The following is a 24,227-nucleotide window of genomic DNA, read 5'->3' as shown; positions in this document are numbered from 1 at the left end:
CAGCACTGGTGATTCTGTTGATGCTGAGAACCCAAACTCAGAGCCTGCTCTTGTCCAGCAAACAGGTATCAACTAAATCTTCTTCCCAGCTCCCTGGAAATACCCTATTCCAAACCCATAGCTTAGTTTATGAGCAAGTACAGAAAATAATTTACACAACCATCACTATGTCCCAGCCTCTGACTTTCCGAAACACTTTATCAGATGCTCTCATGTTGAAAATTTGGATTAAACAGTGCATGCCTTAGAAGTTAAACTTGGGAAACCAAGCCAGAACATACCCTCCAGGTGAGGCTAATGTAGGGGAAAGGGCACCAAGCTCTGCAACTTGCAAAGGCTGTTCCAGAAAGCCTCCAGCTGCACAGCCGTGAAGAAATGAGGGGCCTTTAAGGAAGGACTTCACTCTTTTTGGCCACTACTTGTTTTATGAGTGTGTTGGTTATCTTGGTTTAAAGCTGCTCAGTCCTTTATCTGTAAAATTGTTCTATTAGTGAAATAAACACAGTAAACTAGCATACTAAACTGTTATGGGTAGTCTCTTGAAAGAGAAGATGGGGTCAGATCTTGTTTGAAATGTCTGTAAAATGACTACTCTTTTTTAAAAATTGTAAAAAGTAAAACCCTGAAGGCCATAATTGCCTTTGCAGAGAGGAAAACTCAATCCCACTTTGCTCTTCCTGTCCCATACTTTAAGCTATAAAGAATTGCAGATGTTTATTAGGCTTTAAAAGATGCTGAAGACTCAGATGAGTGCTCTCGAGACTTCTACTTACTCTGAAAAACATGGATGCATTCTCATTTGACAGTCATAGAGCTGTGAAAAGGGAAATCCCAGAGCATCGTCTAGCTGCTAAGAACTTATGGGATGCACATGAGGTTTGACCCCGAGGATACGCTAGATAGCAGATGGTCTTCAGGAAGGGAGGCCTATGTGTTCCATTATACTTGAAGAAAATCTGAGCTACACAGAAACGTGCCCTAGTCCGAGGTGAAGAGACCACAGAGGCTCTGGACTTAGCTTCTCTCCTATGCTTGAGCTAAGCCCGCCAATGGCTTGTACAGCCACACCCAGCTATCTGGAACAGGGGTCAGCACTATGCAAGAAAAGGAGCAGAGGTGAGCCAGGGTCTACAAGAGGACAGTCACTTCTTGCCGCTCCGTCCCCACCAAGAGGAAGAGCCCCAAGAAATTCTCCCGTAGTCATATTGAGTTTCTTAGGACAGCCTGTAACGAATCCTGCCACCTGCTGCTCTCAAGTGTGGGGGGAAGCATGCAAAGGCTCAGCCAATCTCATCTCAGTTACCTGTTCCCTCTGCCACCACAGTCCTCTGTGGAAGGAAGGCATCGGGCAAGAAATTAGTTCCAGGACAAAAACCTGTGGGTCATTCCACCGAGAACAGATTGTAAAGTCTTGTTTCCCTATAAATATCCCCTGCCTGAGCTTGTTTGTTTGAGATATGGTTTTGCTTTGCCACCCAGCCTGTCCCCAAACACCTAGACTCCAGTTATCCCTCTGCCCTAACCTCCCGATTAGCAACAACTATAGGCACCTGACCTTGACATAGTTCTAAAAGGGAAAAAAACTTTTTAAAAGTCATTTACAATAAAGTAACCATTTTGAGGAAACAAGATCAGTTAAAAGGGAGTTGCTTGAAGGAACTGGACATCTTTAATTCCACATAGAAGAGTGCACATAGATAGCTGGGCAGAGTGGTGTGTGCACCTGTAATCTCAGCAGCAGAGGCTAAATCAGAGGAGCTCAGAGTTGTACATCAATCTGGGCTTCAGAGTTGGACCCTGGCTCAGAATAAAACAAACAAAGAGCACACACATGAATATTCTGTTATCTTACATGCAGTGCTCTACTGAGGTTACCAAGTGTTTCACATGAGGTTTTAATTATGTATACACAACAGAATATTAGCAGCGCTGAGTATATGTAAATGCATATGCATCACACACACATGTACATGTGTGTATATTATATATGTAAAAATATATGTACGTGTGTATATATATAATATATATGTTGAGTATTCGATAAGCAGTAGTATTATGGTGATAGTATTGTCATCAGCATGTCTAATATTTTATATTGAAGTAAACACACCTCTGCTACAGTTTAAAGGCCTTTTTTTAAAGATTGAAACTTCTAACCAGGGGAGAAGAAAAAACAAAAGTCTTTGTATATTCTAATCCTGGCTTACTCCCCCTTAATATGCTTTGTGACCTATTGAGAGTCCACGTGATTCTGTGACCTATTGTTTTCCCTTGACAATGATATTTATCAATGTGTTCGCCATAGAAGAATGTCTTTAAGTTAACAATTTCTTCCTAATTATATTATTAAGCTTTCAACAGATAGCTTTCTTACTTGGTTATATTTAAAACTTTTTCCACCTTTACTGGCATCTCAGTGACCAGGTCTGAGACTCAGGTCTGAGGGTTTTGATAAGGGTGACAGTTTCTGGACTACTTCTATAGCCTTTCATCAGTCTTCCTTCCCTTCTGGGTTTCTGTTAAAGGGGTCCCCATGGAATGGCCAAAATGGCTCACATTAGGTGCTTAACCACTGGTCCCCATATATCTTCCCTTAAGCTATTTAGCCCAGCATTCTCTTCTGCATGCCAGATCAGCTCATGGTTTTGCAAAAAGAAGAAAGATCTTTAAAATGGGGCAACAGGCTATATCCTGAGAACCTAAGGGTGGAACAGTGTATTGCAGGGAAGCTAAGTGCTAGATGCCCAAGTCTCCATCTTAAACCATGCAAACCCATTGCCATCTCAAGGCATCTTTTCTGCTTCTTATTTATATGTAGAGTGGGTGTGGATTTGCATTGAGCTCTTACATGACATTCTGTGGCTCCTTTCAGTGCTTTGACTTTGTATTTTAGAAATCTGCAAGTTTTGGAACACTACTATTATTCTCTGAAAAAGAGTAGGCAAGAGTGGCCTATCGCTTGATTTTAATATTCAAATAAGATAAAATGCACGAGAATACATCAGAGCAGATGCTAGCTCACAGCAATTGAGTCTCTTGAGTAGGCGTTTAGAGATTGTGTTTTCTCTTTTGCTGTGGTTTTTCTTTATCTATTATACTTTTAAAGGATCACTATAGTTTTATTTTCAATAGAATAATTTAAAAGTGTACTTGTGCCCGGTGCTTATTTTTTATTTCTTTCTGAAAGACCAGTTGGAGTTCAGTGAGTTCGAAGGGAGGGAAAGAGCTCATAAAACTGTCCGTGCACAGGGTGTTAAATAGCAGTCGGGCCTCTTCGCCCAGTGCCTGCTTCTCAAATTCATGATTTGGTCCGTGACCCTTTATCACTTGGCTGGCTGGATGCTAATATTTTTAACAACCTTTCTTCTGTTCTGGCAGTAGGAATGTTTATCTATTCATCTTTTGGAAATGAAATAAATACCAAAGTTTTCTCTGAGATGCAGGCAGTGTGATGTTTTTGACATATTTTGTTAAAATATTTCAAAAGCTTAATCATCATAGGTGAAACTAGTGGAAGGCATTGAACCCCAGAGCATCGAGCTCACCACACTCAAAGAGCCCAGAGGCTATGAGAACTGAGAGCCAGGTCACAGCCGGCAAGGAAGGGGTAGGAGTGTTTGGAGCAGGATGAGAATTGAGACTCTGACACAGTCTCTTCAACTGGGTCGTTGGCCCAGACCATGAGTGTGTGTCCTGTTCAGTTTTATAATGCGAAATTAGCAACATGAGGTAGGATTCTGGTTTCCAGCTCTGGATCACAGATGGAGACCTGCAAGTGTGCTGGCTGTACTTCCCAAGGCTTTCTACCTTTGTTTAAATATCCAGCCAGTCCAACCTGTTTGGGCTGTGCAAGCTGGTGCTAGCAAACACTGAAGCGCGCGCCCACTCCACAGCAGTTTTCTGATTTGTTAAGGAAGGCAACAGCTATTCCCCTCACCCACCTCAGTGAGGAAATGAGCCAGCAGCAGGGAAGGAAACCTTTGCCTGTGTGTTTGTGGCATGGAATCTCTCCTCTGGTGTCTGTGCCTCTCCCTCCCCCTCTCCCCACCCCCAACTGTTCTTTACTGCTTTGAGGGTTCTGGGATCCTACAATGGGGGGTTATTGGCCTTCAGTTCAGATTTTATATTTTCTCGGTCAGATTCTGTTTCATAATGGGCTCAGAGGGTGTCAGGAGTTCATTCTTAGGTTCCGTGTTTATGTAACCAGCCTCACTCTGGGGGAGCCGCTGCCAGCTCTCAGGTGAGAAAACTGAGGGCCAAGATTATATCCTGCTCTTCTGAGGCCCCCTCCCTCCTCGGGTGGCCGAATTAGAACAGCGAGGCTCTTCCCTCAAAGCATGGCATTTAATTGTGTCGTCTGTGGAAAGCAGAGGCCATCTGCCCTGCACACCTGCCCCATTTCAGATAAAAAGCAGCTCCAAGTACCACGGTCCTGGAGAAGGAGCCCTGGTGGTTTTGTGGGTGATGATTCTCTGAGCTCATTCATCATCTTCCAGGGCCAGATTTCTCCTTCCTCAGATGCTTCTCCTGGTCCTGAATGGTACAAGGTGTCCCCAGGTGGTGGAGACCTCTCTCTACTACTGAGCTCTTTCCCCTCCACCCACAATAGTGCCCTCCATTTTTTCCTGTTGGGCATTAGGTGACCATCTTGAAGGGCCCAACCTAAGAGTTTCTTGTTCCTCTTCTGGAAGGAGTGGCAGCCATTGATTCATTGTTGGCTTGCTATGAAGATGGTTATCTCTTCCTCCTCCACAAAGGAAGATGAGTAAATGAGGAGGTTCTGACATCTTTCAGAAACCTAAGAAGAACCTCCTGCCAGGCTGAGGTGACAAATGGTCTCTGTGACTTGAACGGTCCCTTCTACCATGAAACATAGGCTTGGGCTTGGTTTGACACTGTTATTTTAGCTCTTGCCGCAGACAGTCTCTCTCTGTGGTGAAGCTGGCAGTGCCTTCCCACAGAGGTGATGGCTCTGAGCCAAGGAGGCTACTTTGAAAGTAGTGACTTCATTTGGGGCCCCATCACCTGAGACTCATTTCAAGACAAGACTGCCTATGCGTGCGTACATGGACTGCAGGCTACAAAGGGGGAAGTTAAGGCAAGTGGGGCAGTTTAGCTTAGCAAAGAAATTGCCTGAAATGGAAGATGTGTTTTCTACAGGTCCCTCCTGCAAGGGACGTCGGAATGAATACAGTTCAATCTTAGGACTGAGGGTCAGAGTTTCACTTTGTTTTAGTCTCCATGGGGCTACATTGTCCTGTGAGAGGACATGAACTCTACCTGGACAGTGGTGGGTGGGTTTTCTATGTGTAAGGCACCTTACCCAAGCACAGAGATGCCTTGGGAGCAGCCAGCCCAGACATTCCCACAGAGAGCCTGCAGACAGAAAGAAGGTTTTTACCTCATGCCCTGCTGACTCCTAGATGTTTCTGAGAATGCTGCTGCTGGGTCAGTCAGCACAGTGGCTTACACATCATCAGATCTTCCTCCACACCCTAGCATGGCTGATGTGACCTGCCTTTTGGACAAGCATGACTGAACATGAACAACACCTTCTAGTAAGGAGGTAGCATTGCCGTAACAGGTGGGGCACACTGAGACGGTCTTACTGTTCCTCTCCCAGCTGTCTCCTATCTGCCTGCATGCTCCGTCCCCCTCTACCCCTCACAGAGCTTGACTGACATCCCAAGCATCACTAGCAGCATTCCTCCCTAAACTCCTTCCCTAGGCATTTGTTACAAAAGCAAACACAAATCTTTGTAGAGACATGCTTTTCTACAGTCAGAAATGTAGGTTGTAGTGCTGAGATGCTCCGTAGAGTTAGTCACTGCTTATCACAAGGTCCTGTGTGGAGGGTAAGAAAAGCTAGCACCAGGTAAATGGTAAATGGGACGGATCTACTATCATCAGGTTACCAGGAACCTGTTTGAACCAGTTAACTTGAGTAGTGTAAAGTTGACTCTGTAGAGCTCTGTGTACTGATGGGGTGACCTTTCTTGTAATGCCACTTGCTTAGACTATCAAATGCTTCAGCCCCTCCACTCATATGCCTATGAGGAAATTAAGTCTTAAAAGCTAACAAACACTGGAGATGTCCAGCTCTCTCCTGAGCACTACCCTTCTGATGTAAATTAGCTATGGGAGGCTTAATGAGTGCCACTTAACCGCGTAAATCCTTAGTTTGGGTTCTATTTAAAACTGTTGAAAAGTATTTTAAGAAAGCTACATTCCCAGCTTCCTTAAAGAATTTATACCCCCTTGCTGGAAGATGGCCTGAGAGATATAATACATCCAAAAACTGTCCACATCCTGGTCTGATTTTAACACAGTCTGAAGGCAGTGTTAAGGGCTAAGGAATTTGAGTAGGGTATCCTACGTGTCACATTTACATCTTCAGTGTCACTTGCAAAGCCTGTGATAGCCCAGATGGACTGGCCATGCCTCCAAGCCTCTGTGTTTAGGGCTAGGGTGTGAGGGTTTGTAGTTGTAAGAAGTTTCCATGTGGCACTGATCTGTCCCTGAATTAGAAATCAGGATCTAATACTTACATTTCATCACTACTCCACGGCCCTGGCAGTCCACACTCAGATGTTCTGAGGTCCTGATTGCTACTCAGGCCTAGATAATATGTAAGCTGGGGAAATATCAGCAAAAATCCCTGTATTTGGAAAAGATGTCAAGAGCTTGGAGGGGTGCATTTTAGAGCCTAGGCTGCCATCTGTCTTCCTCAACTTACTTACGAATTAACTATGGTTTAGCAGTGATGTCCGCAGCATTCTTATGGGTGGTTCACATGGCTAAATGATCTTGTCACGGCCAGGAAGGTTGAATACATTTTAGCTTTGAAACTGGGTAGCAAGGTTGAACATCTACAGAGGTAGCCATAAGACGGTAAGAGGAATTGCATGATGCCAAACCTAGGTAGCTGAAGCCAGACCCAGAATGCTCTGGGGTACAACTTCCTAATTAGAAGGGATGGAAATGCCCAGGCTGCCAAAGCGGGAGCTTACTGGTTGAGTTTAGGGTGCCCTGGATGTGCTAAACTTCCTTTTAAGAACCTTGAATGAAAAGGCTAGAATCACCGGGCCGTGGCAGCGGCGCACACCTGTAATCCCAGCACTCTGGGAGGCAGAGGCAGGGGGATTTCTGAGTTCGAGGACAGCCAGGGCTATACAGAGAAACCCTATCACAAAAACACCAAATCCAAAAAACAAACAAACAAATAAAACAAAAACAAAAATAAAGAAAAGGCTAGGATGTCTACCATTGAGCCTCAGGAAGTAGGTGACTGTCACATTTAATTCTAAGAATAATTACAAATTAGAAGAATTTAAGCAGGAAAGATGTTATGGATGGTTTTATGTGTCAACCTGACACAAGTCAGAATCATCAGAGAGGAATCAGCCCAGTTGAGAAAATGTCTCCATGAGATCCAGCTGTAAACATTTTCTCAATTAGTGACCAAGGGGGACCCAGCCCACTGTGGGTGGTGCCATTCGTGGCTAGTGTCCTGAATTCTATAAGAAAGCGGGCAGAGCAAGCCATGGGAAGTGAGCCAAAAAATAGCACTCCCCTTCCCCATGGACTCTGTATCAGCTGCGGCCTCCAGGTTTCAGCCCTGCTTGAGGTCCTATCCTGACTTCCTCCAATAAAGGACTATGATCTGGAAACGTAAGCAGAATAATCCCTTTGCTCCACAACTTGATTTTTGGTCATGGTGTTTTTGTTGTAGCAATAGAAACCCCAAGACAAGAGAGTATGATATTATCTGTTTTAGAAATTATGCTTGTCCTCTGTGAGAATGAATAGCAGGAAGATAGGAGGAAAGATAGTATGTCTAGCACACAACAGTACTGAGACTCTATGATTCTTCAGACTTGTGTGCAGTATTGGTGGGCTACAGTGTTTTAGTTATGAAGAGAGAACTTGAAAGATGCTCATGCTGTAATCCTCCTGTGCTGTGGGAAATAATGTAAATTGTCACCGTGTTGCCTCTGAGGACAAAGGGCCACTTAAACAAGAGAGGAAGCTCAGGTTGGTGTGGCGAAGACAGATCTTTCCACTGAGAACAGCTGGTGAGGGGAGAGAAAGCCCTGTGGCCGGAAGCATGCAGGTGAAACTGGGGTGTGCACCCTGTGATCTGCTTAGATGGGGAGGCACTTCATATGCTGCATGTGCAGGTGGAGTGCACAAAATCTAGGAAGAAAACAAGACTCTGGCCTTTCAAGGACGGGAAATAAGATTTTTATCTTCCCTGCCCGTCCTTGCTGTCATGCCAAGCTGATAGGAAAAGGCCATTACTGTCTTATGGGATGGCCCACGCATGTCCTAAGCGCCTTCAGAAGGATGTGTACAGCTGGAGTTGTCATTCCTGCCTCTGGAGGCTATGGAAGCAAAGCCAGGGGACACTTTTCTGAAGCTATTGGCTGGTGACTGACTTGAGATCTCCAGTTCTCCTCCTACCACCAGTGTCATTGTGCGGCTAGCAGAACAGAGCAGGAACTCCCCCATACTGTGGCCAGCAACCGGAGCTTTCCTCTCACCTGGATGGAAACTGTCCTTGGGTTTTGAATCCAACGTTCCAGCATGACTGTGAGAGTAGAATGAATTGCTCTGCCATGCAGCCTCTATGTGTCATAGAACCTTGCTCTGACCTGCTGCCCCTGCTCTGTGCCCTTAGCACTCCTGCAGTTAAAGGTGTGAGACTAGTAAGAAGGTTCGGGCCCATTTCAGGTTGTATATTGTCATGTTGCTCATGAGAACACTCTTTTTAATTCCTTCATTGAGACTGGAGATAGGGAGTATTCTGTGCCTGACCTCTGGGCCCCTTACCATCCTCCATCTCCTGTTGGAATTTGCCAACTGTTTGATATCTGCTATTCTGCCTTGCACCACAAGAAACCAGTAAGGAAGTGCCCGGGTTCAAATTATGGTCCTGAGTTTCCAGCAGGGGATCCAGAACAGAGCTGACTACCTCATGTGGCCTCTAGAAGCTGTCTTACTTAGTAGGAAGACCATGACGTCCTATTGGTTATACTGTAGCTCATTCTGACTGGGAGGCCATGGCACCAGAACTGTTCCATCTGTAGAATAGACACAGTCGGTTAAAAAGAGTGTTCTCATGAGCCCCTCACTAGATATTGGTTCCAGACCCTCCTTCCTATCTGCTGTGAAAATAAGTTTCTCTCATGAAACGCAAGGGCAAAAGAATACAGGTTTGCCTTGTATTTCCATGTGTGTTTGTATCAGGATTAACAATATACAACCTGAAATGGGCCAGTGCTTACAGCCATCATTCTCGGATTGATTTCTTGTACTTTTACCATCTTTGGGCATAAGACCAGACTGATATCCCTTACAAATACGTTTTTCGAATGCTAGATTTTTTTTTTCAAAATTTAACATTTCTTAAATTGAGGTTATTCACGCAACAAATATCAAAAAGAAATTTACCAACTTGGCCCCTTTCACATATAAATGTTGATATTAAAAAGAGATGATTTAGCAAGGTATAATGGTCCCAAAACCCAGTGTAGTGTGCATCTCTGATTTCGAGGCTGACCTGTTCTACATGGTGAAGTCCAGGCTAGCCATAGCCACAGAAGTGTGACCCAGGCTCAAAAGCAGCAAAAGGAAAGATAGTCTCTCTGAATCACAGTCAGTGTGGTACTTAGAACAGAGCTATTTGGGTCTTTTCACTCTCTTATGGCTTAAGGCATCCAAGAACTAGTAAAGCATCCTTCCTTACAGCCTGAGCAAGGGATTATGGGACAATGGCCTGATTGTAATTTTTGCCTATTTTCTCTCACTAGATGTTTTAGATCCTTCTGCCCCATCACACTAATTCCCTCAAAAAGAACAGTTTTAGCTTCACGCCTTCTATCCTCAAGGCCTCTGCTCTCCGTTCTCAAAAACCAGGGATCTCTCTCTTCAGCAGCCTTTCAGCAGATGGCTGTGGTAGCTGCAGTCTAGACAGGAGGTTCTAATTCCAGAGTATAAGTGTGAGGCAGGGAGAACAATCCCCGCCTCTCTGCAGCATCTCCCTTGTAGGAAAGGGGGCTGAGTGTAAGAAAAGGCATCCCCAGCACCTTAGGTCTTTGTGTTCAACCCCTACATGTGGCCTGCCGCTGAGTCACAAACTGGCCTCTTCACACTCAGCCGCTCCCCTTTGAGATGGCCTCTGAGAAGTGTGGGCTAAGCTGCTTTTCCTCGTGAGGAGGACAGAGCATGAGAAAGGCTTTTCCCCACTTTATGAACTTCTCGGAACTGGGCCTAATGGTGCCAGCATGTCATCCCAGTTAACCGGAGACTGAGGCAGAAGGATCACAGATTCCAGGGCTGCGTGCACTGCAGAGTGAGTGAGCAGCCAGAGACAGGGAGGCCCTGTCTCAGGAAGAAAAAGAAAAAAAAAATTGAACAGATGTGGATGAAGTTCCACTGTAGAGCACTTGCTAGCATGTGTGAGGCCCTAGCTTCAACTCCAGCCCCGTGAAAATGAACAATAGGAACAATTGCTTGTCATCTCAGTGGTGGAGAGTTCTTTACTAGTACCCACAGAGCCCCGGTTCTGTCTTCAGCCCCTGGCAGCCAGGATCAGGAAGGATTTGGACATCTTAAGTAAAATCATCCTTTAACATAATTATTTGTAAAACCTACATCTGTATACCTAAATTCTACAGTTTAGCCTCTATTCTTATGGTACTGGTGGTGATCATTAGCAAAGTGAAACTTTTTGTGTTATAAGGATTTTTTTTTTCTTTTTGAGATCTAATGCCATTCTAGTCTGTATGTCTTAGGACCTTTCCTGAGAGTGTTGCTTGAAAACTTCATAAAAGAAGGCCACATACATTGGTCACTCATCAGATACCTCTTTTGGAACTGACACATACATACTACTTATAGTGCTTCTCGTTGTGTGTACCCTAGTTCTGTAGAAGAATTACAACATATAATAAGAGTTACAACATATAATGCACACATTGTGCTAACTGGATGGTTTCATGTTCTGTTATTAATCCATGTAGGTCTTAAGCTCTCTGGTCATGTGCTCTGTGAGCACACTTCCAATTTGACAATCCCAGATGCTTCCATAGAGAGAAAATGACAATACAACTGTTAGGTGGAAGGTAGGGGCTAGTTCAGAACTGAGGCTTGGTGTATGATCTAGTGGAATGATTGAAGAACCTGGGCATTCTTATAATATACACTTGCATGACCTAAACTAAGCTTTCTGTCCAAGTACAGCGGATCACCTGATAGTTTGCTTCCATCTTATTAATGCCAGTCAAATTTGTGAATGTTTTCCAACATCAAATCAGGACGTCATTGGTCTGTGCTTGGAAGAGCTTGAAGGAGACGCTAGACTTTTTACAAAGACCAGAGGCACTATAGAAATGCCATTCTTACCTAGTGAAGTTCCTGGGTGTGGTAGTATTCAAGGAGGGAACACATGCCCTAGAGAGTAGGGGCAATGGCCTCCATCCCCAACACTTGAGAATGATAATGGTGACTGATGGGACCCCTGCCTGTGTCTAATATGGGGGGGGGGAAGACTGGGGGTTGTGTTGTGGTTGTCAAATCACATTTTCTGTGTGTGTCTTCCTTCTAGACATATGAAGATTCATGAGAAGGATACCAACAGCACTACAGCTGCAGCCCCTCCATCCCCTCTGAAGCGTAGGCGGTTGTCCTCCAAAAGGAAACTGAGTCACGATGCAGAGTCAGAAGACCCAGGACCAGCTAAAAAGGTCTTCTGAGTTTATATAGCACAGACACGCCCCATTGTTTGACTTCTGGCAGAAATGCCTTTATTATCAGTGCTTGGAAGAAATCAATCCTGGACCTGTGTTTCCTGCACTGTTTTCTTAAACTGTCTCTGCAAAACACCTGTGTGTGCTTTCTCTATAGAAGTCCCACTTAGTACATAGATAAAATGACGAATTCCCAAAGTTGTTACCATGCTATTTTACATTTTCTGTGTATCTGAAGTGGAAGTTTCATCAGCGTTAGGGACTTCTTTTGTCCTTGTGTTTATTCCTAATGCTCTGTAGATAGATGTTCCTATGAACTTGTTAATTAGATGAGAGGACTGAGGAATGGGTGGGTAAACGGGAGGGTGGAAGTACAGTAGTAGTGTTACCTGAATAGAGTAGATGGATGGATGGACAGATGGGTGGAATGGATGGGTGGGTGGATGGATGGTTGAATGGATGATAGATAGATGGGTAGATGGATGTTTGGATGAATCGATAGTCATATCTTTGTACCGAGTGAAGAACATACTTTTTAGAACTTTCTAGACCAATGTTAGGCTTTGTTCTAAAGCAACCTATGTGGGAGCCCCCCCTGGTGATGCCACTCTATGCTTTTTCCTAAGATGGTAGAAGATGGGCATTCGGGTGATTTGGACAAGATGACCGATGAAATCTTTCACTGCCCAGTGTGTTTCAAGGAGTTTGTTTGCAAGTACGGACTGGAGACCCACATGGAGACCCATTCAGATAACCCATTAAGGTAGGGAAAATATGAACTATACCTGTGATCTGGGAAATTACTTGTTACTGTTTCTTCTGGCATATGACATCCCTTAATGTCACTCCACCATGTTGCTCCAGCCACTGAGCTAGTTCACGAGGACATTGGTAAGGCACTTAGGAACTATGTGGTCTGGGGAAAAGGTGAGATTGTAAGTGAGGATGGCTGTAGCTGTGGCTATGTCCACTGCACTCTGCTCGCCCGCTCTTCCTGGTGTCCCTTGAGTCTCCAGGCACTGGTGGTCTCCTGTCACAGGGTACTGCTGTTTATCAGACATATTTCTTTTGCAAAAAGTGTTGTCATCCCAACTGATTGCTTGCTACACATGGATAAGTGGTCTATATAGACATAGTCCATGCATTTCATATTTCCAGCACGTCACTGACATGTACCAAGTGCTCAGAAGTGCTTAAACTGAACTAGATGTATAGTGCAGAAACCTGAAGCATTGTAGGTGAGAGTTCTCTGCATACAAATGGGAACGCCTGTTACACAGAGTAAGTGCTTGGTGCTTGTTCTGCTCCATTAGCCTCGGGTGGTCTTTAACAACCGTATTTCTGATCCTCAGCTTCAAGGGACTGAAAACTATGCATGGTAGTATGATTTTTTTTTATAGCAGTGATAGAGAGGGGAACACTCCTCTGTGTTTGTCTAACTTCTCTTGTAACTCATCAACCAAAGATAAAAGAAAAAAGCTCCTGTATTCTTGGTGTACAAAAGGAGTTAGAATATTTCCCTACAGAATTGCTGCAGTTTATATGTTCCATATATTTTAAGCAGTATAAAGAATAGACGGCTACATGGGGGAACCTCTGCTCAAGTGGGTAGCTGAAGATTCATCTAACTGCATAGGGTGGGCTCCTGTGTCAAACTTTTAGAGGACATCTTGGGAGTACAGGATTGGGTGTCTGTCTGAGTTCCCTTATGTCAGTTTTATGACAGGTCTTCACTGGAATGGGAAGAAGAACTTTTGTAGAGGTTAAAGCGTGAAGCACTGAAGTGCTATAGTACATGGATGGAACTTTCTGATCTGAAGACAGTGGCTGATAGGCCGGCCAGTGTCCATTGTGATTCCAACTCCTGTTTCTGTGAGGAGAAAAGGTCCCAATCCAGAGAGATGCCAGGAATGTCCTGGCTGTCCTGCACCCAAGCCTGTCCCTGGTCACATGTGGCTCCCGTCAGCTGCATCTGTATCTCTGGTTTCCCCATTCACGTTGAAATAGAGCAAGATCACGAATGCCTATCTTCTCTCCCAGTCCTTTCCAATTATAAATATTTCCCTGGACTTTTATCTACCAAGAAATAGCTCTTCCTCTTGTCACCTACCACTGAGTCTGAGAAATTCAGAAATCATTTGATTGTTGAGACAAGATCTCTCAACTGTCCTGGAACTCACTATGTATACTAGGCTGGCCCTGAATGCACAGAAATCTGCCCCCTTTGCCCCTAGAGTACCTAGGATTAAAGGCATGCACCTCGTGCATCGCCGGGAACTTAACTTCATAGGTCCATTCCCCACAGCATCCTTGAATGTGGAGCTCTGAACAGTGAGCAGTAAATGACATAAGCGTCACAAAGAGTGTGAAGAGCCCTGAACAGCACATAGAACCTTGATTCTCCCTGCCACACAGCCATGAATGCAATGCCCCTGTGACTGTTTAATCTCACTTCGTATTTTATTTTGTGATCAGATTCTATTGTAGGACCAACCTGCTTTTGCTTTTCCTGGTAATTCCATCATACAGGAAAATGACTTGGTTCTTGTGATTTCCAGGCACCTGAGTCTGTACAACATGGTGTGGCCCTGATAAGGGAAGACTAGGTCTCCCTCTCTGAAATGCTGGCTTGGAAATCCTCCTTCTGCAGAGAAAATGGAGGTGGGAACCCCATTGGGGCATGGGCCCATCATGGGCAGAGCTGTCTTGGCCATGGTAGACAGATTACCTTTGAGCTTGAACCTTCACTGTCCTGTCCTGTTAACCAGTCAGTTTCCCCACCTACTTGTTGATGACACCGTTTGGTGAGGGGTTAGCTGCAGAGGTCACTTAGCACTGGATGGAGTTAGCCGCTTTAGGCAGTATTCATTCATCCCACCAACCCCACAACAGCTCGCCAAGGACAGCCCTAAGAAGAGGTGGCTTGGTGGCTCGTGAGCCCAGAGAACTTACCAGCCCCAGGCTTCATGGCTTTATCTAGTAACTATGGTGAGGCCAGATGGGGCTGGCTTTTGAAACCTGAAAGGAGTTGATTATAGAACATCGTTAATTCCCCCTTTCTCCTCTCTGATCAGCTTCCACATAATAGCCTACTACCAGAGGAAGCCTTGGGGCCGGGCCTGGGCCAGGAGGGGCCTAGCCAGGGTGGCACTTTATGACAGTAGCTGATGGGAGAGACTGCTTGTTAACCCAGAACTAAAATAGACACCAACTCCATTTTCAAATCCCAAAGGCGGAGAGCCACAGTGGGATGCTACCAGTTTAGAACCAGAGTCTGTAACTTAAAACAGCTGTTGGTTTCTTTCTTCTGCCCTCGTCCCACTCCCTCCCCTCCGACCCAAGTTGGCGAGGTGCCCGTGTCCCTTAAGAAAGTGTTGGCAGTGGGAACCTCTGTATATGCTGAGTCTTTTCTCCTGCTCACTGCCGAGTTTCAAAATAACAAGATTCTGGCATCAAACAAAAGGAAGACTAAGAGCTGCGGCTGCCACTAGGAGATTCCCGTTCTTCCTGGGTGAAGGGCGAGGGGTGAGGGGTGATAGGGCAGAGAAGAGAGCTGAACAGAAGCATCCCAGGCAGTGGCCTTCAGAGCTGTCGGTGAGGAACAGTGCTCGGGCTAAGTGCACGGGAGGGAAGAGCGGCTGGCTCGGATGTCTTGCTTTGTCCTTAGGGCAGAGCAGCAGGACAGGCTGCACCGCTGGAAGCTTAGCAAGCTGGAAGCAACAGGTGAACGTCGTGACTCACGTGTCACTTGACGTCTAGTTGCACAGTTTAAAGTGAAAGGGGGCTTGGCAGTGTCATCTCAGGGTGGAGCACACACATGCTCAGTGTTTATGAGGCCTGGGATTCAGTCTGCACCCCTAAGGAGAAAGTATCGCATGCAATACTTACAGTCAGTATACAATTATTAATGGTACTTTTTATTTTCTCGTCTTATGTTTAGTAATCGAAATCTAGGCTTATTGTTTAGTCATGCCCCGTCTCAATGAAAACCAGTCCCATGCCAGGGGCCATCAGCCCACGGAGCAGGTTAAAAGACAAGCCAGAGGCAGTGATGCCTTCCAGAGAGGGAGCTGTGTAACTGGATGGTCGCCGTGTTGGTGAAGGAGCTGCCAAAGGCACACTTGGTCCAAGTTACTGTGTAATCCTAGGTGGTTCCTTGATTAAAGGAGACTGGGTAATGAGTAATTTTAACATTATTTTAGTTAAAATATATCCAACAAATAATGGAGTCCTCCTTGTGACAATGTGAGGCATTTGACCAGTCTAGACTAAAACAGGGATGTCTGTGGTGGGAGTCAGGGGTTGGTTAGAAAAAAAGGGGGTGCAAGGTCAGAGAAAGAAAGAAAGACGCTGTAACCAAGAGCTCTGGATCCGACTCTGGATATGGAGGCACGCTTCGTTCCTTCCGCGTTATCGCCATCATTGTGGTCACAGCTTCGGTCTTGGGGTAGTTTATAGTTTAAGGCAGTGCCCTTGGGTCAGTCAGGAAATAGGCTATGGGAAGCTAGCAGGGTCTTTGGCAGGCCCCCGGGGCTCTGAGGGGAAGCCAGAGCGAGCTGCAGGCTGGCACTCCCTTGCTGGGTATCCTGGCTATGGGGCCATGTGGTGAGACATACCAAGACAGTCTTGTCTCTGTTTCTCAGTATTATGAGGAATATTCAGCTCTCTTCACTGCTCACCAACACCCGCTGAGAGACACTGAGACTCTTAGTGTGTCATTGACCCCATTTATTCTCAACATACTAAACACCAGGCAAAGGTGAATAGATATTAGAGTCCTTACTAAGATTCTAGGGGTGCAAGCAAGGTTCAGCCAGTGGGAGCTGGGGGTGGAGGACAGAGACTGGAAGGGGAGGGTACCTCCTGGCCTGGCAGTTGGAGGCATCTCAGTCCGACTTTCACAGCCTCCTCACCACCCAAGGGCAGAGCAAGGGCCAGGTTCTCCTTCTATTCCTGCCTCCTATGAGTCCCCTAGATTTTCCCTGCCTCACAACATGCTTGCTGTCGTAGTTGAACAGGCCTAGTGAGGTGCCCATCTGTGGAGGGCAGCCTGGGCATGTTCCTAGGCTGTGGCAAGGGGAAGCTCCCCGGCCAGGCTGTCCTGGGCCAGCATTGCTGCTCACAACAACTGGGAGAGATTACTGCAGCTGCCTGTGTCAGTTCTCTGCCCAGGATGGGCCCTGGGAGGGGAGGGGGAGGGTGGAGGAGTGCCTGGGTGGGGTGGGGTGGGGCTCTCTCAGAGAAGGCATTGTTTGCACTTACTCCTTTTGGCCTCTGGAGACAAAGCAGGAAAAATGAAGCACGAAATCCCTTTTTAAAAGGAATGCCATCAAAACTCTGTAATGGGCAAGGAATTGGGTGTCTCGTGGAAGCGGGCTGAGTCCCCCTTCCAGCAGGTATTCCATGGGTTCCAGTCACTGCATTTTTAGGGGACAGGGAGTTATCAATGTAAGGAGAAGTGCCCAGGCATTGAGGAAGTGACATGGGCCAACAATGAGCCGCAACATCTATAAATGACAGACAGCACTGTGCCAGCCTCCTCCATGGCACCTCTGTGACCTCAGGCAAGCAGAGGCTCTTTTCCCCAATCTGGAAAATAGATTTGACAATTTGGGAGTCTGAAGAGAGTAATCTAAGCCTGGAACTATAACGAATACTGAGGTGTTTGTCCTGATACTGTTCATTAGAATATGGTATGTGTTTGTTTGTTAATTGTGGGGTTGGGGCAATGTGCTTTCGTGTGTTTGAAAATTGATATCACAGCCAGCTTTTACGTAGGTGCTGGAGGGGGGTTCATCATGCATGTACTGAACCCTAGCCCACTGGGTCTTCTCAGTATTTTAAGTCCTCCATCAGAAGAGTTAACAATTTGCTGTGGTCTTTCTTGGCTATCTCATCCCAGTGACAGAGGAGTCAGATTCCAGAACAACTTCTCCCAAGTACTGTGTTCCTGACAGAGCATGAAAGCATTTGTCCTTTGCTCTCTATTGTCATAAAGAGCCGTTTTTTATCTCGCTTTGCCTTTGTAAAGTTTTGGACATTAAACAGCTATTTAAATGCAGCCTGAGCCCTGCCTTCTGAGTGTCGTGACCTTTATAGGCTATGTCAGACATGCAGGGTTACCAGCTTGGAGGGCCTTGGTGCCTACAAATAAGAGAACCACACATTATATTTTGTGGGATGTTGGCGAAATCTGCAGTTGCAAAAAAAAAAGTTCCTTAATTTTGATATTTCCCCTGTAGAAAATATGTTTTGGGTCATTAAGTACGTTAGTTCTTTATGCTAAGAGGAGGGAAAGCATCTGTCTGTGCCTCCACTACCCCATCTTCTCTTGTTTGTTTGTTTATTGAAACAGGCTCTCTCCATGTCACCCTACCTGCCTATCATAGAACTTGCTATATAGACCAAACTGGCCTTGAACTTTCTCCTGCCTGTGCCTCGGGAGTTATAGGGTTAAAAGTGTAGCCCACTATGCCCAAGTTGCTTGGGTTTTGTTTTCAAGATGTATTTATGGTTGTGTGTATGTAAGCGAGGGTGAGTGCCTTGAGGGTGTTGGCTACTCTGGAGCTAGCCTCAGCTGCCTGATGGTGCTGGGAGCTGAACGTCCTTCCTCACTTCCTATCCCGAGTCATCTCTACGGCCCTCCTTTTCCTTGGAGGTTGTGTGTTTGGGGTGTTACTGTTTTGCTCTATAGCTCATACTGGTGTCAAATTCCCCAGAATCGTCTTGTTACAGCCTCCTGAGTGCTGTGGTTCTGGGCACCCAGACTAACACACCCAGATCCCACTGGCCCGGAAGTGTACTTGCTGGGACTGCACAAGAGACCTGGGGGGGGGGGGCATCTGAGTGTCTACCTCTTTAGGCATTTAGACATTTTTGAAACTCTCCTGCTGACTTCAGGATTTTAATCTTTTTCTAGAACATTAAGGTCACCAGATGAATAAATAATTCTGTCACAGATGCTGGAGGAATACACCCCAATGTCACTTAGGCTACAAAGTTGACAGAGAAAAGACACCTGTTTTTTTGTTTTTTTTTAAACCTACTTTGGGCTGGATCATTGGGTCTCTGTTGTGGACATGCACACCATAATGATACCCCACTCCATTTCTATCTCAGCCCCACTGTTTTCTTTTAAAAAGAAAAAAAGTAAATGAAAGAAAGATGCCTTTTAACAAGGATGCTTGCCATCGAAGGACTGGATATCTCCGCTCCCTTCCTGATTGGGCTTGTGGCCTGCAACAGTAGCAATTTCGTTTCAGATGGCTTGGCTTCTAACCGGATATGTAGCTGCAGCTGGCCTTGAGCTCCTGACGCTCCTGCCTTCACCCCACCCCCAGGTATGTGGGACTACAAGTGTGCACCACCATACTCAATGCTTTTAAAATCCTTGGCTGGTCCTTTAAGACCGACTGGATTTCAGTATGAGCTACAGCACTGCTTGTTGCACTACGATGTCTTTTAAGAACTGGAAGGACAAAACCTCAGCTCGTGTTCCCTTGACTTGGTAGATCTGGCTGGCCACTCCTTTCCGTGAGCAGGTTGCCTGCTAGCTGTCAGGGTCTTCTCTTCTGTGGCCTGATGGTTTGAGGCTGCAGTGGAGATGCGCTCCTGTAGAGCCAGACTTATTAGCAATAGCATCTCTCCAACCTGGTAAAAGTCACAGAAAAGGGGTAGACAGTATGGACATAAGAGTTCAGGTTTTTTTTTTTTTTTTCTATGACTGGGAATTGAACCCAGGACTTTACACACGGCAAGCAACGGCCCTACCCTTGGCTACACTCCCAGCTGACAGAGCCAGTTCTCACCATGACAGCGCCTCCCCGTGACCTTGACAACTGCCGTATTGTGGGTTGTGTGAGACCATAGTTTATTTTCCAGCATCCCATTCAACCTGTGTGACTTCACATACTACCGGTACAGTCAGAACTTTGCTCACTTATCCTGCTGGCTGCTAGGGGGAGCCCCCACCTACAGACCTCCCCTATCTGTGCTGCACACCCACCCAGTACCCGTCAATGATACTACAAGTGGTACTGAGGGAGGCTAGGAGAGAAAAGAGAAGCTACAGGAAGCCCCCCCCCCCCCGCACCCCCTACTATTAAGAACTTCTGTCAGAGCCCTGCCTCTCCTTTTCACTAAGGTAGGACCCCAGATTCAGAGACTGGGAAAAATGCTGGGCTCTGCCCTAACATGCCAAATTCAAAATGTCATCGTCTTAACTACACGGGCTAATGTGGTGCTGCTAATTCTGGTGCTTCTAAGTGAGTCGGCACCCATGTTCTGCCTTTTGCTGCTTCTTTGACCACCATGCTTTGGCAGCCGGTGTAGTGTGCATGCCTGTAGAGACTGAGGTCAGGCAAGCGTTTGTCTCTGTGCTTGTCCCTTTGGTCCATGTGTTAGCAGTTTCCCCCACCCCTGTGGGAATAGCCTATTTCAATGCGATTTTGAAAAGAAAGTTCGGTTTTTGGAAGGAAGTGTGAGTTCTTATAGTTTCTTTGGGTTTCAAGAAAACGACTCACTTTCCCTGAATACATTTATTTTATTGACAGCAATGTTGGTTTCCAACATAGGGCCTTTTCTATTGCCAGGAAATCAAAAGCCAGCCAGTCTGGTGTGTAACAGTTCTCTCTGGCAGGTCATCAGGCTCTGTTACAAAATGAAAAACCCTTCAGCTCTCCCCTCTGTGCTGAGACTCCAGGGTTTCTCCTCTTCACGGCATTTTGTAATCACTCTCCTGGCAGGGCTGAAATGTCCCACAAACCCCAGTTGAGGGTGACAGAGTCCTGGGGACCACCCAGCCAATGCTGTATCTTAATGAAGAGTGACAAACCCAAGCCAGATCTATGGATATGCTGAGAATAGCTCCAGATGCAGGCCCTGCCTGCTGCCACAGGCTCCACAGAGTTACAGTGACCTCCCTTGTCCTTCAGGCACTTAGAAACAAGGTTGCAAAGGCGAGCTTCCCCTGCACAGGGATGGCTGCTAAACCCTAGGCCTGGATAAAGGGCCCTGCTTGGTGACAGTCTCCTCCCTGCTTTATTTACTCCGTCAACAGGTAGAGAGTGTGAAGCAGAGGCCCAGGGATTTCCGAGAGCATCCCTCTTACCCAGCCTCACAGTGCATTCATGGTCTCAAAGCAGATATGGCTTGTAGGCTTCAGTTGATTTATTTAGGGGGATGTGTTTTCTTTCAGGAGGGTTATGGTGGGGGCTTTGGTTTATTGGGGGTATTGCATTTGCTGGAACACAGTGGGGGTTTTGGTTTATTTGGAGGGTTATGTTTGGGGGATATGTGGGGGGTTGGTTTATTTGCTTTTTTTTTATCTGCCATTTCAAGCAACTTGCTTGTGAGATTCGCTAAACCAGTGATTCTCAGCTTTCTTAATACTGCGACCCTATAATACAGTTCCTCATGTTATGGTGACCCCCCAACCATAAAATTATTTTGTTGTTACTTCATAACTGTAATTTTGCTACTGTTAGGAATTGTAATATAACTATTTGATTTGCAGGATAGCTGATAGTGATTCCCAAAGGGATCATGACCCACAGGTTGAGAACCACTGCTTTAAACTTTTTCAGAAGGTACCCGTTGTCTCAGCAACTTGGTGTCTCAGGGATCCTTACACACACACACACACTCCAGTACTTAGAAGACAGAAGATAGCCGGGCGGTGGTGGCGCATGCCTGTAATCCCAGCACTCTGGGAGGCAGAGGCAAGCGGATTTCTGAGTTCGAGGCCAGCCTGGTCTACAGAGTGAGCTTCAGGGCTATTCAGAGAAACCCTGTCTTGAACAAACCAAAACCCAAAAAACAAAAACAAACAAACAAACAAAAAAAGACAGAAGATATGGATGGAGAAGCCTGAGAGCAGTATGATCTACAAAGAGACTTCTAGGCACCCACCCAAGACTACATACTTGAGACTCTTAAGAAAATAGCAGTGCTTAGAGACTGGCAAGTAGCCGTGCCTACCGGAGGCACCAGTGACAGGTCTTCTGCTGCCACATTGATTTTACCCTTCAGGAAAGGCACAGTGGAACGTCTGCCTTCTTCATCCCCTTGCCTTATCTCTGGTTCATAGAACCCTACAATGTCACAGGCTTGAGCCAGCAGCGGGGCGCTGTGGGGCATTCTGAGTTCTGGCTTTTACACTTCCCCCATTCCCGAACCCTCTCCATCCTTCCAGAAGGTCTCATAGTCTCATATGTGTGCAGGCTGGAAAACATGAAAATGAACCCTTTCTTATTACGTGTCCCAAAGCCTGTTGGGGTAGCTTCGGTCAGCTGAGACCCCTCTACACACCCAACAGTGGCTGGAGACCTTCACTGTTGAAACTTGAAGTGATAAAATATCACCTCAGTAGCTGAAGTAAAGTACTTTCCCCCCTTCTTATACATGTGTTAAGGAGCATTTAGTATATGCAAAAAAAACAATTTCTCAATATCTACTCAGGTCAATTTATGGAATTCTGATATTCTCATCTGATACTTCTCATCCAGATATTGTAAAGAGGTAGGCTGGCAACCATGTTCAAGTAGAGTCCTGTCTCCAGACCGAGGCTTGATCTCCTCAGCCTCAGAGATCAGCATCACGAGTGTGCTCTTAAACCTCGATCCTGTTCCAGCCAAACATAGAGCCTGGCCTAAAGTGCCAGGATCTGTGCTGCTGTCCTACTTAACTGTTCCCTAAACTGTGCCTCAGCCTTCTTTGTATTCTGACAAGGGATGGGTCCTGTAGTATAAAGGCTCCCCAAGGACATGCCCCACCCACAAGGTGGGAGCTACACCAGGGGAGGGTTGGCTGAGCCCAACTTCTGAAAGAACTGTTGGAAGTTTAATAGACTCCCCTCAAAAAGAGCATTGTGTTTCCAGTGGCCGATGGGAACCTGTTATCCTAAATCTTGTTTAGGGGATGTTTTCAGATTAACAGAGGAGAGGCAGGAGGACGTGCTGCTGCTACTGCTGCTGCTGCTGCTGCTGCTGCTGCTGCCGCCGCTGCCGCCGCTCCTAGGGAATGATGAGCAGGACTGTACACAGACTGCAGCATGAGCTCAGTTGCAACAGGAGTGATTTTCATTGTCATTCTTTCCAGAAAAGAACGAGCAACAAAGTTTCCATTACCAAGTATGTAGAGTAAAGGGGAGCAAGTTGCTTTGCCTCTATAAACTCAGTGGTGACCAGACCCTTCTTTAGAGGGGTTATTCCAGTGAGGTGTAGTTACACAAGTAAATGGAACTCTCTGTCATCATCTAAACATGCGCATTCGCCCCCAAACCAATGAGGTCTGAGAATGAGGAATTTTGGTGAAGAGCCCCAGTGACTGTAGTGCGTTCAGACTGGGGGATGCTTCTAATACCATTGTTGCAGCATTTGGAATTTCTCTCTCAGTGACGATCCTGTCCACTTCCCAGGCAGGGCTTTGCATTTGTGTGACCTGCATATGTGGCTATGTTTCAGGTAATAGTGGGGGTCAAACAAGAATTTAATACAGTTACTACCAATAAACTATAATTAGTTTATCTCTGTTAAATACTGGGAGTGCTATGATTTCACTGGTTCCAAGTAGACATGTGATGTTTGTTTCTGAAAAGGGGTTTTGCCTTTGTGCCTCTCAGGTGCCCTGTGCCACCATGTCCAGCAACACAGGATTTTTTTTTATGTTGTATTGGATTTCTTTCCTTTGTTTCATTGTTGTTGTTGGTTTTAGAGACAAGCCCCTGCTATGGTGACTTCAGAACTCCAACTACTTTCTCTTTGTATGGTGGTAAACTTTAGATGGTGGGATCATGCATGCATCTGTGCCACCTGCAACAATTTGGTATCCAGAATTATTAGAATATATCTTCAAAGCCCGGCAGTTTGCTAACTACTGTATGCTCAACTTAGAAGTTATGTTTTAAATTATGTAATTAGGAGAAACTGAAGAGTGAGACTGAGCCGGGCGGTGGTGGCGCACGCCTGTAATCCCAGCACTTGGGAGGCAGAGATAGGTGCGTCTCTGTAATTCAAAGCCAGCCTGTTCAGTGAGTTCCAGGACAGCCAAGGCCGTTACACAGAGAAACCAAGGGGGGGGGGGGGGGGACGGGGACGACAAGGGGAGAGTATGGGTGGCACACTGGCAAGGTGGCTTCTTTATGCATTGTTTTTATTTCATTCAGCTAAAATGAAGCAATAAAGCTTTCAGACCCATGGCAACTCTAAGCTGTCTCCTCATGCTTGTTACTCTCTTGTCCTAGGTGTGACATTTGCTGTGTCACCTTCCGCACACACCGAGGACTGCTGCGCCACAATGCCCTTGTCCACAAGCAGCTTCCCAGAGATGCCATGGGAAGACCTTTTATCCAGAACAATCCTTCAATTCCTGCTGGCTTCCATGATTTAGGATTTACTGACTTCTCCTGTAGGAAGTTTCCTCGAATCTCTCAGGTATGCTGATAGACCTAGTCAGATAGGGGGTTCGGGGGTGTTATAA

At 46.0% G+C, this 24,227-nt stretch overlaps 1 protein-coding gene across 10 annotated transcripts in view; it reads left to right on the top strand.

Moving 5' to 3' along the window:
- Rreb1 (ras responsive element binding protein 1) overlaps positions 1-24,227 on the top strand; it is a 178,313-nt gene that overhangs the window by 136,749 nt on the left and 17,337 nt on the right. For all 10 annotated transcript variants that reach the window (XM_052157469.1, XM_052157470.1, XM_052157473.1 and 7 more), the window contains exons 7-9: positions 11,609-11,747; positions 12,377-12,513; positions 23,992-24,181. In XM_052157469.1, coding sequence (XP_052013429.1) covers positions 11,609-11,747; positions 12,377-12,513; positions 23,992-24,181 — 466 coding nt within the window. The remainder of the gene's footprint in view (positions 1-11,608; positions 11,748-12,376; positions 12,514-23,991; positions 24,182-24,227) is intronic.

This window comes from Apodemus sylvaticus, chromosome 14 (genome assembly GCF_947179515.1).
Source record: "Apodemus sylvaticus chromosome 14, mApoSyl1.1, whole genome shotgun sequence".
Classification (NCBI taxonomy): domain Eukaryota; kingdom Metazoa; phylum Chordata; class Mammalia; order Rodentia; family Muridae; genus Apodemus; species Apodemus sylvaticus.
This window is presented reverse-complemented; position numbering and strand designations above follow the sequence as displayed.